Raw genomic sequence first — 13,373 nt, forward strand, 5'->3', positions numbered from 1 at the left:
TCACCTGAGGTCAGGAGTTCGAAACCAGCCTGGCCAACATGGCAAAACCCGGTCTCTACTAAAAATACAAAAATTAGCTGGGTATGGTGGAGGGAGCTACTCCGGAGGCTGAGGCAGGAGAATTGCCTGAACCCAGGAGGCGGAGGTTGAAATGAGCCGAGATCGCACCACTGCACTCCAGCCTGGGTGACAGTGCAAAACTCCATCTCAAAAAAAAAAAAAGTTGGTTTGCACAGAGATCCAAGAGTGAACAGATGAACAGAACAGAAAAAGCACTTTGCCAGCTCTCCCAGTCCTGCCTGTTTCTATCCATTCCCTAGGCAGAATACATTCCTGTCTGGGTTCCATATGTTTCCCCCCTGCAACATTAAAATAAGTTTATTAAGTCTCCCGCCCCATATTTTTATCTGGCTTACATTGTCTTCTATTACTTGCAACCAAGAGTCTTTTTTTTTGAGATGGAGTCTTGCCCTTTCGCCCAAGCTGGAGTGCAGTGGCACGATCTCGGCTCACTGCAAGCTCCGCCTCCCGGGTTCACGCCATTCTCCTGCCTCAGCCTCCTGAGTAGCTGGGACTACAGGCGCCTGCCACCATGCCCAGCTAATTTTTTTTTTTTTTTGTATGTTTTTAGTAGAGACAGGGTTTCACCGTGTTAGCCAGGATGGTCTCGATCTCCTGACCTTGTGATCCACCCTCCTTGGCCACCCAAAGTGCTGAGATTACAGGCGTGAGCCACTGTGCCTAGCTGGAACCAAGAGTCTTAAACAATCATGATGGAGACCAAGCCCATATTTTTAAGGCCACCTAATCCTGGCCCCTCCATGATCCAATAACCTGAGTTACAGCTTTCCTACCATAAGGACTTAGAGCTAATTTCTTAAAGCCTGTAGTGGAGGCTGAGGTGAGAGGATTGATTGAGACAAGGAGTTCGAGTCCAGCCTAGACAACATAGCAAGACCCAGTCTCTTAAGTAAATTTTTTAAAACATCAATTTAGTTTCCAAATGAGATCAACATATTAACATATTATATTTGATTGCTTTGCCTTTTTTTTTTTTTTGAGGTGGAGTTTCGCTCTTGTTGCCCAGGCTGAAGTACAATGGCGCAATCTCAGCTCACCACAACTTCTGCCTCCCAGGTTCAAGCGATTCTTCTGCCTCAGCCTCCTGAGTAGCTGAGATTACAGGCATGCACCACCACACCTGCCTCATTTTGTATTTGTATTAGAGATGGTGTTTCTCCATGTTGGTCAGGCTGATCTCAAACTCCCGACCTCAGGTGATCTGCCTGCCTCAGCCTCCCAAAGTCCTGGGATTACAGGCATGAGCCACCGCGCCTGGCCCAGGTTTGATTTCTTTAAAAGAATTCTTCACAGGTGCTATTTACCTTTTTAAACATTATTTTTCTATTTTTGTTTTGTTTTTGAGATGGGGTCTCACCCTGTCACCCAAGCAAGAGTGCAGTGGCGCAGTCACAGCTTACTGCAGCCTCAAACCCCTGGGCTCAAGCAATTCTCCCACTTCAGCCTCCCAAGCACCTGGGGGTACAGGTGTGCACCACCACGCCCAGCTAATTTTTTTTTTTTTTTTTTTAGAGACAAGGGTCTCACTATGTTGCCCAGGCTGGTCTCAAACTCCTGGCCTCAAACGATCCTCCCACCTTGGCCTCCCAAAGTGGCTCCCACTTATAAGTGAAAACATTACAGGTGTGAGCCACTGTGTCTCACTATTTACTTTTTATTCATCTCATCAAGAGAAGAGAAATTCATAACGTTAACTACTTACATTAGGGGCTACAGCCCCTAACGTAATTTTCTAATCAGGTAGTTTCCTCTATGCTTGGTTAACTGGAATGTGTGTGTGTGTGTGAGAGACAGACAGACAGAGTCTCACTCTGTCACCCAGGCCAGAGTGCAGTGACACGACCTCAGCTCACCGCAACTTCCTCCTCCCGGGTTCAAGCGATTCTCCTGCCCCGGCCTCCCGAGTAGCTGGGATTACGACTGTGCGCCACAACACCCGGCTACTTTTCTTTTGTATTTTTAGTAGAGATGGGGTTTCGACATGTTGGCCAGTCTAGTCTCGAACTCCTGACCTCAAGTGATCTGCCTGCCTGGCCTCCCAAAGTGCTGGGATTATAGGTGTGAGCCACTGCACCCAGCCTAACTGGAATATTTCTATAAAGAATCTTCCCTCATCAACTCTTTGTTATCCTGAAGTACCTCAACCTCAGCCTCCAGAGGAGCTGGAACTACTCAAATAGAAAAGGCAGGATCAATTCTTTCCCTTTACTGACCAGTTTTCAGAATGAGTTGGTTTCCTGGGGCATCCTCTAGAGGTCAACAATGAATTCTTTTTAGTATTATCAAGAACTCGTGTAATTTTTTTTTTTTTTTTTTGAGACGGTCTCGCTCTGTTGCCCAGGCTGGAGTGCAGTGGTGCGATCTCGGCTCACTGCAACCTCCGCCTTCTGGGTTCCAGCGATTCTCCTGCCTCAGCCTCCTGAGTAACTGGGACTACAGGCACGCGCCACCACACCCAGCTAACTTTTTCTATTTTAGTAGAGAGGAGGTTTCACCATGTTGCCCAGGGTGGTCTCGAACTCCTGAGCTCATAGAATCCACCCGCCTTGGCCTCCCAAAGTGCTGGGATTACAAGCATGCGCCACCATGCCCGGCGGGTTTTGTTTTTTTTTTTTTTTGAGACGGAGTCTCACACTGTTGCCGGGGCTGGTGTGCACTGGTGTGATCTCGGCTCGCCGCAACCTCCACCTCCCAGGTTCAAGCGATTCTCCTTCCTCAGCCTCCTGAGTAGCTGGGACTACAGGCGCATGCCACCACGTCCAGCTTATTTTTGTTGGTTTTTTTTTTTGAGACAGAGTCTCTGTTGCCCAGGCTGGAGTGCAGTGACGTGATGTCGGCTCACTGCAAGCTCCGCCTCCCAGGTTCACGCCATTCTCCTGCCTCAGCCTCCCGAGTAGCTGGGACTACAGGCTACCTGCCACCACGCCTGGCTAATTTTTTGTATTTTTTTTTTTTTTTAGTAGAGTCGGGGTTTCACCGTGTTAGCCAGGATGGTCTCAATCTCCTGACCTGGTGATCTGCCCGCCTCAGCCTCCTAAAGTGCTGGGATTACAGGCATGAGCCACCACACCCAGCCTGTATTTTTTTTTAGTAGAGACGGGGTTTCACTATGTTGGCCAGGCTGGTCTCAAACTCCTGACCTCATGATCCACCTGCCTTGGCCTCCCAAAGCACTGGGATTACAGGCGTGAGCCACCGCACCCGGCCAACTCATGGATTTTAAAAGCCTATTTGATGAGTTTTAGTCCACTGGAGTCCGGTCTTTTTTTTTGGAAGTGGTGTGATCTTGGCTTACTGCAACCTCTGCCTCCCAGGTTCAAGCAATTCTCCTGCCTCAGCCTCCCAAGTAGCTGGGACTACAGGCACGTACCACCATGCCCAGCTAATTTTTTTGTATTTTTAGTAGAGACGGGGTTTCCCCATGTTGGCCAGGATGGTCTCAATCTCCTGACATAATCCGCCTGCCCTGGCCTCCCAAAGTGCTGGGATTACAGGCATGAGCCACCGCCCAGCCCAAAGATTCTATATTATATATACAGTTTTCCACTTTTTTTTCCTCTTAGCAAAACATCATGGAGTTCACTGCATAGCAGTATAGAGATACTCATTTCTATTCACAGCTGCATAGCACTCCAATGTAGATATACCTTGGTTTATTGCCAATGTCCTGTAGATAGACACCTGAGTTATTTCCAGGCTTTTGCTATTTACAAAGTGTGCTATAATGACTAGCCTTGTACATATAGCTTTATTTTTGCCAATGTTATCTTTGGCTTAGACTACTAGAAATGGAATTGCTGGGTCAAAAAACACATGCATATGTCATTTTATAGGACGGAATCAAATTCCCCTCCTGAAGAAGCAGCTGCTATAATGGTGCTTCCAGTGGTTCCTACTTCTGGGTAAATTGCCCCTTGACTGCAATTTACAGAAGTAATGGGACTGGATGCAGAGGCTCATGCCTGTAATCCTAGCACTTTGGGAGGCTGAGGCAGGAGGATCACTTGAGCCCAGCAGTCTGAGACTAACATAGGCAACACAGTGAGACCTCATCTCTACTAAAAATCATGGAAGTTAGCCAGGCATGGTAGCGTGTGCCTCTGGTCCCAGCAACTCAGGAGGCTGAGGTGGGAGGATTGCTTGAGCCCAGGAGTTTGAGGCTGCAGTGAGCCATTCTACTCCACTCTACTCCAACCTGGGCGATAGAGCGTGCCCTTGTCTTAAAAAAAAAAAAAAAAAAAGTGCTGGGATGTCACTTTCAAGATTAAGTACCAAAGGACTGTGACTTCTGTTTTGCTCTCACACATTCTCTGTCTGAGAGCTGGGAGCTTGTCTTTAAGTAGAAACTCACCCATCCCCAGGTAGAAGGCAGGAGGGAAAAGGAGGAGACGTCACAGACAAGCCCCCTGACTCTGTTGATCGTCACTGCAGTAGCTTCTCATTACAAGCAGGCATCTGGCCATTGTAGACCATTATAACTGTAGTTCTAGAAGTAATAATAGCAGATTTACTGTACGGAAGTGTCCACGGGCTTACAATTCTAAGGACATCATCATGACAGCAAGTAGGAAAAAAAATTAAAGTAATTCTTTCACCAATTACCAGTTTCTCTCTTCTCCAATTCCTTTGGATACGCCTCCTGCAAGAAGCCGATTTCCAGCTGTATGTGATAATGAAAGGGTTTTTCTTTCTTATGTTAAATACAAGTGAAGTGATTAACTGGAAGATAGCGTCTGATTGCGAGGAAATCAGTGATTCAGATGGTGTGGGAATGGCACCTGGGGATGGGGGAGGTGGGACGGAGATGGAGGAAGCTGGTGCAGCCTAGCCTGCCTTGTGCCAAGGACACCCAAGGGCGGAGGGACTGAGCTCTGGGGGAGGACGGATTTGACATAACTGGTCCAGCCCCACAGTTTACAGGTCCTGGAGGGTGAGGAAAGTGGGAGCTGGCTGCGGACGCAGGACAAGAACCCAGGGCTTCCCTTCATTTTGCCTGCCCTGCCACTTCCTCCCCCCACTTCCACCCTTCCTACCCCTCCACCTCCCTTGTGCCTTTCACTGCCTTTTACAGCATTTACATTACACTTCAGTAAAAAGTTGTGGGGGGGTTTTTGTTTTGTTTTGTTTTTAATAAAAACAGCACTGAAGAAGTAGAAGGAAGATATTCAGGGTTTTTATTTTTATTTTTTGAGTCTGGGTCTCGCATTGTCACCCAGGCTGGAGTACAGTGGTGAGATCATAGCTTACTGTAGCCTCGACCTCCCGGGCTCAAAGATCCTCACACCTCAGCCCTCCAAGTAGTTGGGACTACAGGCGCATATCATCATGCCTGGCTAAATTAATTATTTTATTTTAAGAGATGTGGTCTAGCTATGTTACCCAGGCTGGTCTCGAACTCCTGGCTTCTAGCAATCCTCCCACCTCAGTCTCCTGAATCACTGGGATTACAGGCTGGGGCCATCATGCCCAGCTCTAGGTTTTTAAAATGTAGGCAAGGAGGTCAGCATTTACACAAAAGCAGGGTTTGATTTTAGGAGGCTTAATAAAGAGAGGGGTCTAATCAAGGTTTCCTGTAGGATCTGGGCTTTAAGTTAGGCCTTAAAGAACGAAGAATGTTTGTGGGTGTAGTAAGCAATGAGTTGGAGCAGAGCCCTCTAGCCATTGGGCTCACCCTCACAGGCAGGCACCACTGACCCCAGGGGGTGTAGGCAGCTGGAGGAAGTGCTGTGTGTCTCCCATTCCAGCGATGGCGGCCCCTCTGAGAGTCAATACCCTTCCTTCCAAGAGACTGAACATACAGCCGGACAATGGTCAGGCCACATATGACAATAGACTCTGACCAGAAACCCATAACCAGCCTGGGAAGCCAAGGAAGCCAAACCACAGCCTCAGCAGCAATCGGACCCAGAACAGTCTGAACTTAGTGGCTGCCAGCTTCTTCCCAATCCCCAGCCACCACACCCCTTCTTCCAACTCCAGACCAACCAGAGAAAGCCAAATATACCCCCCCAGCCAACCAAAGATGCCCCTCCACAGTTAGTCTGCTCTGTCCCCATGCTAACAATCTCCAATCACAGCACACCGAGAGCCTTCCCTTTTTTTCCACTATAACGTTTCCCAGTCCCTGCCTGCCTTTGACCCCTGCCAAATGCAAGTAATCATGGCTGACTCCTTTGCAAACTTTGACTAAATGGCCTCTCTGCTCGTTTAGGTGGTTTTTATTTCCACATCTCCAACAGGGAGTCTGGACAGAAACTGACAATACTCGTGAAATCAACACCCAGATGAGGAGGTAGACCAGCACTCCAGGATGCCCCTCCCCAGTATCCCTCCCCTGGTAACCGTTCCCCTAGCTTCTAACACCATGGATCAGTTTTGCTTATTTCTGTACTTTTTGTAGGAAGAGAATCATACAATGAATTCTCTCTTGATGGTGAGGACTCTGACCTCTTTTGCCTGACCTCATGTCTGTGAAATTTATCTATGTTGCTGTGCATAGCGATATTTTCATTCATATTCGTTGCTGTACAGTAGTATTCGACCCTGTGACTTCACTGCAACTTCAACTGTGGATGGACATTTGGGTTGGTGGATGGACATTTGGGTTGTTTCAAGTTTGGGGCTACAGTCAGCATGGTGGTTAGAAACATTCTTGCCAGTGTCTCGGTGGACATAGCTTTCTGTGGTGTACACACCCAGGAGTGGAACTGCTGAATCACAGTTTATATGTATGTTCGGCTTTTGGTAGATAACTGCCAGTTTTCCAACAGGGTCACACCAGCTTGGTCCATTCAGGCTACAATGAAACACCTTAGCCTGGGTAATTTGTAAACAACAAAAAATTATTTCTCAGAGTTCTAGAGGCTGGGAAGTCCAAGATCAAGGTGCCAGCAGATCCAGTGTCCAGGGCGGGCTCTCTGCTTCAGAGATACAGTGCTTTCTCACTGCATCTCCACATGGTAGAAGGGACAGAAGGGCTCCCTCAAGCCTGTTTTATAAGGTGCTAACTCCATTCATGATCTCCACCCTCATGACCTAACCACCTCCCACAGGCCCCACATCTTTATTTTATTATTTTTTTGAGATGGAGTCTCGCTCTGTCACCCAGGCTGGAGTGCGGTGGCACGATCTCAGCTCACTGAAATCTCCACCTCCTGGGTTCAAGCTATTCTCCTGTCTCAGCCTCCTGAGTGGCTGGGATTACAGATGTACACCATCACACCTGGCTAATTTTTGTATTTTTAGTACAGATGGGGTTTCACCATGTTGGCCAGGCTGATCTCAGACTCCTGGCTTCAAGTGATCTGCCCCCTGCCAGCCTCCCAAAGTGCTGGGATTACAGTCATGAGCCACCATACCCAGCCCCAAAGGCCCCACCTCTTAATGCCATTGCTTTGGGGGTTAGGTTTCAACATATGAATTCAAAGGGTATACCTACATTCAGAACACAGCACTGACTTAGATTCCCTGCAAAACCCATGAGAGTTTCATTTCCTCCATATTTTCATCAGCATTTTATCTTGTCAGATTTACTCTCTATAGGTTCTAAGTATTATTCCCCCTCCCCTGATTTACTTATTGTAAACAGTACATAACTGATCAGATAAACACCTGTCCCCTTGCCACCACCCCTAATGCCTGCCCCCACTTCATGTTCCAGGAACACTCCATTAAACCACCCCCTACTGTACTGGTGGGTGGTGGGAGGGGGCTCATCAGGTGGGGTCTTTGCTGTATTATTCTGTGTCACTGAGGCCTATCCCAGTGCTCTGCACATGCAGGTGCAAATATTTGTTGTATGATTACATAAAAGAATGATGTGAAAGCCTATTTGTCTGTACCACAATCGTGAACGTCCCCAACCACTTGAAGGCACTCATAGTGTCTTAATCATCTTAGGCCTTTGATCTGGCATAGGGAACTCCTTTAATAAACAATGTCTGCTAAACCAAATGGCTTCCTGAGGCCTGGCATTTTAGGCTGTGTCCCCTGCCCCACCTCACCCAGCCTCGGGGCATTGAGCCTGGCTGGGCACACACATGATAGTTGTAATCATATTGTCATAACATCCCTGAGACTACATTAATTACATATTGAGTGTTATAGTACTATTATAGCAGGTGGCAGATCTTGGCATACTGGGCAGGGATGTGTTGGTGTGAAAATCTCTATGTACTTTAGAGACAGGGTCTCCCTCTGTTGCCCAGGCTGAAGTGCAGTGGTGCCATCATAGCTCACTGTAACTTCACACTCCTGTGCTCAAGTGATCCTCCCACCTCAGCCTCCTGAGTAGCTGGAACTTGAGGCACGTACCACCACACCCAGCTAATTTTTAAATTTTTTGTAGAGATAGGCTCTGGCTATTACCTACACTGGTTTTGAACTCCTGGCCTCAAGCAGTCCTTCTGCCTTGGTCTCCCAAAGTGCTGGGATTATAGGTGTGATCCACCACCTCCAGCCAAAATCTCACTTTAAGTGGGGTCCCTGACTCCAGACATGTGATAAGCTGTGGTTCACAGGCATAAAGAGCATCTAGCCTGGGGCCCCGGGGTCAGAGTTTTCCCTCGCATTGTCCCCTGGGTCCTTCATCCCTCCTATTCTTGCAAACCAGCTGTCAATTGGGTTGAGATGGTATCTCTTTCATAGGGTCATTGTGAGGATTAAATGACTTAATATATGTAAAGCACTTAGCTTAATGCCTGGCAGACAGTAAGGTATGGAGTAAGTTGTAACCCTTATTATTATTGCTGTTGCTGTAAGCAACAGAGTGAGGAATGCTAGGAGTGACCATGCCCAGCACCGAATGAGGCCTTCATAGCCTTGGGCTAAAGGAAAAAGAGCAGAAAGGTGAACACGGGAAGGCCTCAATTTCAACACAGATGGATTAGACCAAGGACTCTGAACTTACTTTCCCTGGAGGTGGGGGTGCTATCAGCTGCTTAATGGAGCATCATGGAAAACGTGGGACTCAAGGCCTGAAGGACTCCATTCCTAAGAGATGGGAGCAGGAGACATGCTACAGAGTTTGAATCTTGCCTAGCACAGGGATTTCTGCCTGCTGGAAGGGCTCTGTCAGGGCCTAGTGGAAGCCCCTGCCTCAGTGGGGCAAACTGCCGCTGGACACACCCATCATTCATCATCACCTCTCTGGGACAGTAGTAGCAGCCAGGCACCTCCAAAGAGCTTGACAACAGAGGAACCCGCTTCGGCCCCTCCTCCAAAGACAGGATCCAGCGCTACTCCAGCTCTGAACTGGTTCAAGGTGAGAGACGTCATCCACAGAGGCCACAAAACCAAGAGGTGGATGCCTCATTGTTACTTCATGCTGCCTGGGAGCAAAGAGAGGGCCTTAGGCACAAAATCCTCCAGACCCGCATCTGCCCCTTGGCTTTCTCAACCCTTCACTCTCCAACTTCTATAAAGAACCTGTACAGTGGCCAGGCACCGTGGCTCACACCTGTAATCCCAGCATTTTGAGAGGCCAAGGCGGGCGGATCACTTGAGGTCAGGAGTTCGAGACCAGCCTGGCCAACATGGTGAAACCCCATCTCTAACAAAAATACGAAAATTAGCCAGGTGTGGTGGCGGGCATCTGTAATCCCAGCTACTTGAGAGGCTGAAGCAGGATAATCACTTGAACCCGGGAGGCGGAGGTTGCAGTGAGCAGAAGTTGCGCCACTGCACTCCAGCCTGGGCAACAGAGCAACACTCTGTCTCAAAAAAAAAAAAAAGAAAAGAACCTCTGCAGAACGAGGGGAAGCAGGGAAGCAGGCAGGGGTGAACAAGATGGCCATGAATTGATAATTACTGAAGTTGGGTGATGGGCCCATGGGGATTTGTTATTCTACTCTCTCTACTTTTTTGTGTTTGAAAGTTCATAATAAATAATGTTGCTCAAAGGAAGCTATTAATAATTTAAGGCCAAGCAGGGTAAAGAGCATCTCCTAGATTTGATTTTTTTTTTTTTTTTTTTTTTTTTTAGAGATGGGGTCTTGCTTTGTTGCCCAGGCTTGTCTCAAACTCCTGGCTTCAAGGGATCCTCCCACCTCGGCTTCCCAAAATGCTGGGATTACAGGCACGAGCCACCACATCCAACCTCCCTCATATTTAAGAAGTCTCATAAATCTGAGAACATCTAGCAAGGAATTAAGGCGAGGCTGTGGCACTGTTCTGGCTTCAGTGTGTCACCAGGCAGAGTCCACTCATTCTTCCCAGGGAGAAAGAAGCAGTGACAGCTCTTGGGCTTTGAGGGAAATGATTCAGCAGGAGAAAGAAGGTGGAGAGGGGCTAATATGCAGATACCATTGCTGCAGGTGGCTCTGCCCCTAAGCACTGAGGAGGGCACTGGTCCCTCTGGCCCCACCCAGCCTTCACCCCAAGGTGAAGTACGCTTTCTCAGGTCCCCAAGGATGGGTAGCCAGGTCCCCCACTGGGAGTTGAGGTCTCACTCCCTTCCTTGGGTTCTGACTTCCACATTATCTGGCTGTGAGGGTGACCGGCCTGGCTTTCCCCACTAAATGCAGCTCCCCGCAGCTGAAAGCCACACTCTCAACACAGGACTCCTGAGATCTGACACTGGCCAATTCACACCCTGCTTGAAGCTGGCATTTGAGAGGCCTTCAGGTTGACAGCAGCAGCAACAAGTTTGCTGTTCAAAGTAGGCCAAGTCACGGCTTTGGGCGGCATCATTTGAAAAGTGCTGGGGTCAGCCAGGTGCAGTGGCTCACGCCTGTATCCCAGCACTTTGGGAAGCCAAAGCAGGTGGAGCACTTGAGGTCAGGAGTTCAAGAACAGCCTGGCCAACATGGAGAAACCCCGTCTCTACTAAAAATACGAAAATTAGTCGGGTATGTTGGCAGGCCTCTGTAATCCCAGCTACTTGGGAGGCTGAGGCAGGAGAATTGCTTGAACCCGGGAGGCGGAGGTTGCAGTGAGCCAAGATCATGCCACTGCACTCCAACAGCCTGGGCAATGGAGTAAGACTATCTCAAAAAAAGAAAAAAGAAAAAAAAAAAGCGGTGGGGGTTGGGTGCAGTGTCTCGCATCTGTAATCCCATCACTTTGGGAGGCTAAGGCAAGATCTCATGAGGCCAACCTGGGCAACGTAACAGCATGACCTCATCTCTATAAAAAATTTAATTTGGCTGGGCGCGGTGGCTCACACCTGTAATCCCAGCACTTTGGGAGGCCGAGGCGGGTGGATCACAAGGTCAGGAGATCGAGACCATCCTGGCTAACACAGTGAAACCCTGTCTCTACTAAAAATGCAAAAAAATTAGCCAGGCGTTTTGGCGGGCGCCTGTAGTCCCAGCTGCTTGGGAGGCTGAGGCGGGAGAATGGCCTGAACCTGGGAGGTGGAGGTCGCAGTGAGCTGAGATCGTGCCACTGCACTCCAACCTGGGCGACAGAGCAAGACTCCATCTCAAAAAAAAAAAAAAAAGAAAAAAAATTTAATTAGCCGGGCATGGTGGCAGGTACCTAAAGTCCTAGTTACTCAGAAGGCTGAGGCAGGAGGATCGCTTAAGCCCAGGAGTTTGAGGATACAGTGAGTTATGATTGCACCACTTCGCTCCAGGCTGGGTGATTCTCTAAAAAAAAAAAAAAAAGAAAAGATGGGAGGATGGGAGGTGGGGCTGGGGGGCTGGGGGGCTGGGGAGGTCCCTCAACCCTTTCTACATGCCTTACCCAGGGTATCTCCCATAATGGCTGGTTACTGTGCTAAAATTATTATTTTTTTTTTTTTGAGACAGAGTATCACTCTGTCACCCAGGCTGGAGTGCAGTAGTGCGATCTCAGCTCACTGCAACCTCCGCCTCCTGGCAGGCTCAAGTGATCTTCCCACCTCAGCCTCCCCTGTAGCTGGGACTATAGATGAGTGCCACCATGCCCAGTTACTTTTTGTATTTTTTACCTAGGCTGGTACTGTGCTAAAATTATAGCACCTGGGCAACAGTCTTTGGGGCTACATATTGCCTTTTTTTTTGAAACAGAGTACCACTCTGTCGCCCAGGCTGGAGTGCAGTGGCACAATCTCGGCTCACTGCAACCTCCGCCTCGTGGGTTCATGGAATTCTCGTGCCTCAGCCTCCCGAATAGCTGGGATTACAGACGTGTGCCACTACACCTGGCTAATTTTCTTATTTTTAGTAGAGACGGGGTTTCACCCTGTTGGCCAGGCTGGTCTTGAACTCCCGACCTCAGGCGATCTGCCCACCTTGGCCTCCCAAAGTGCTGGGATTACAGGCGTGAGCCACCACACTCGGCCCATGTTGCCTTTTTGAGATACTTTTTTCAAAGCTACCCTGGGACGGTAATACAATAAAACTAGTACCTGTGCATAAATTGTTAACTGACCTGCCCAGCATGGATACCTAACTGGGGTTTAGGGTAGGGGGACAGAGGGCTTTTTAAGATTGGTGGTGAGGGATGGGGATTAATACAGACAGATCGGGTAGGGTCCACTCCTGGTTCCAGGGTGCAGGTTGCTGGACTTGGAGCATGGGATGAAGAGATGTTCAGAGATAGAGATCATTAGGTTGCTGAACTCCCCTAGGGCAGTGGAGTGAAAAAGCTGTAGCAGCCAAGGCAGGGTGTAGATCCCTCGAGGCTGACAGCTTGGGGAGGGGCCACAGTGAGCCCAACCCCTGATGGCTCTAGTTCTTGTCCCTTGCAGAACTCAGAAATGGAGGTGGCTCTTGTGCCTTGTCCAGCAATGGTTCCCTGAAAAGAACCCATAAGGATACCCCCAGTCCACCCCAATGTGTTTCTGGTGTTATTGTAGCTAATCTGCCCACCAGTGGGTGAGCTTGGGGTGGGAGAACCTGGCTGCTGGGAGTGGAAACGCCCTAGAGCCTCCATCCTGTACAGCTGCCCAGTGGTGGACACACCTCTCTCCCCAGCAATTTCTCAAGGCACAAGATAAAGTAAGGGGCAAATACAAAGATAAAGCTATGAGGCAGGAGGGTCTGAGTCTGCCTCTAAAGGAGTAGCCAAGGCTCCTGTTTCTCTGCATTTTTTTTTCTTGAGACAGGGTCTCGCTGTGTCACCCAGGTTGGAGTGCAGTGGCACGATCCTAGCTCACTGCAGCTTCAAGCTTCTGGGCTCAAGTGATCCTCCCACCTCAGCCTCCCAAGTAGCTAAGATGACAGGTGCACCACCACACCTGGCTAATTTTTTAAACTTTTTTGTAGAGATGGGGTCCCTGTTGCCCACCACGCCTGGACCCTCAACACTTAATAGTGATAATAACATATATCCAATCCTTAGTAAATGCCAGGACTCATCCTAAGACC

General features: G+C 48.8%; 1 protein-coding gene across 2 annotated transcripts in view; it reads right to left on the reverse strand.

Moving 5' to 3' along the window:
- The window catches only part of PANK2 (pantothenate kinase 2), a 56,894-nt gene extending 43,663 nt beyond the window's left edge, over positions 1–13,231 (reverse strand). Inside the window, exon 1 of one of the 2 annotated variants that reach the window (XM_054467916.2) lies at positions 4,433–13,231. In XM_054467916.2, the coding sequence (XP_054323891.1) occupies positions 4,433–4,436 (4 nt within the window). In that variant the 5' untranslated portion in view covers positions 4,437–13,231. The remainder of the gene's footprint in view (positions 1–4,432) is intronic. The other variant, XM_063659462.1, reaches the window with a different exon arrangement.
- Positions 13,232–13,373: the final 142 nt, after the last annotated feature.

The sequence above is a fragment of the Pongo pygmaeus genome, chromosome 21 (assembly GCF_028885625.2).
Source record: "Pongo pygmaeus isolate AG05252 chromosome 21, NHGRI_mPonPyg2-v2.0_pri, whole genome shotgun sequence".
Lineage (NCBI taxonomy): Eukaryota > Metazoa > Chordata > Mammalia > Primates > Hominidae > Pongo > Pongo pygmaeus.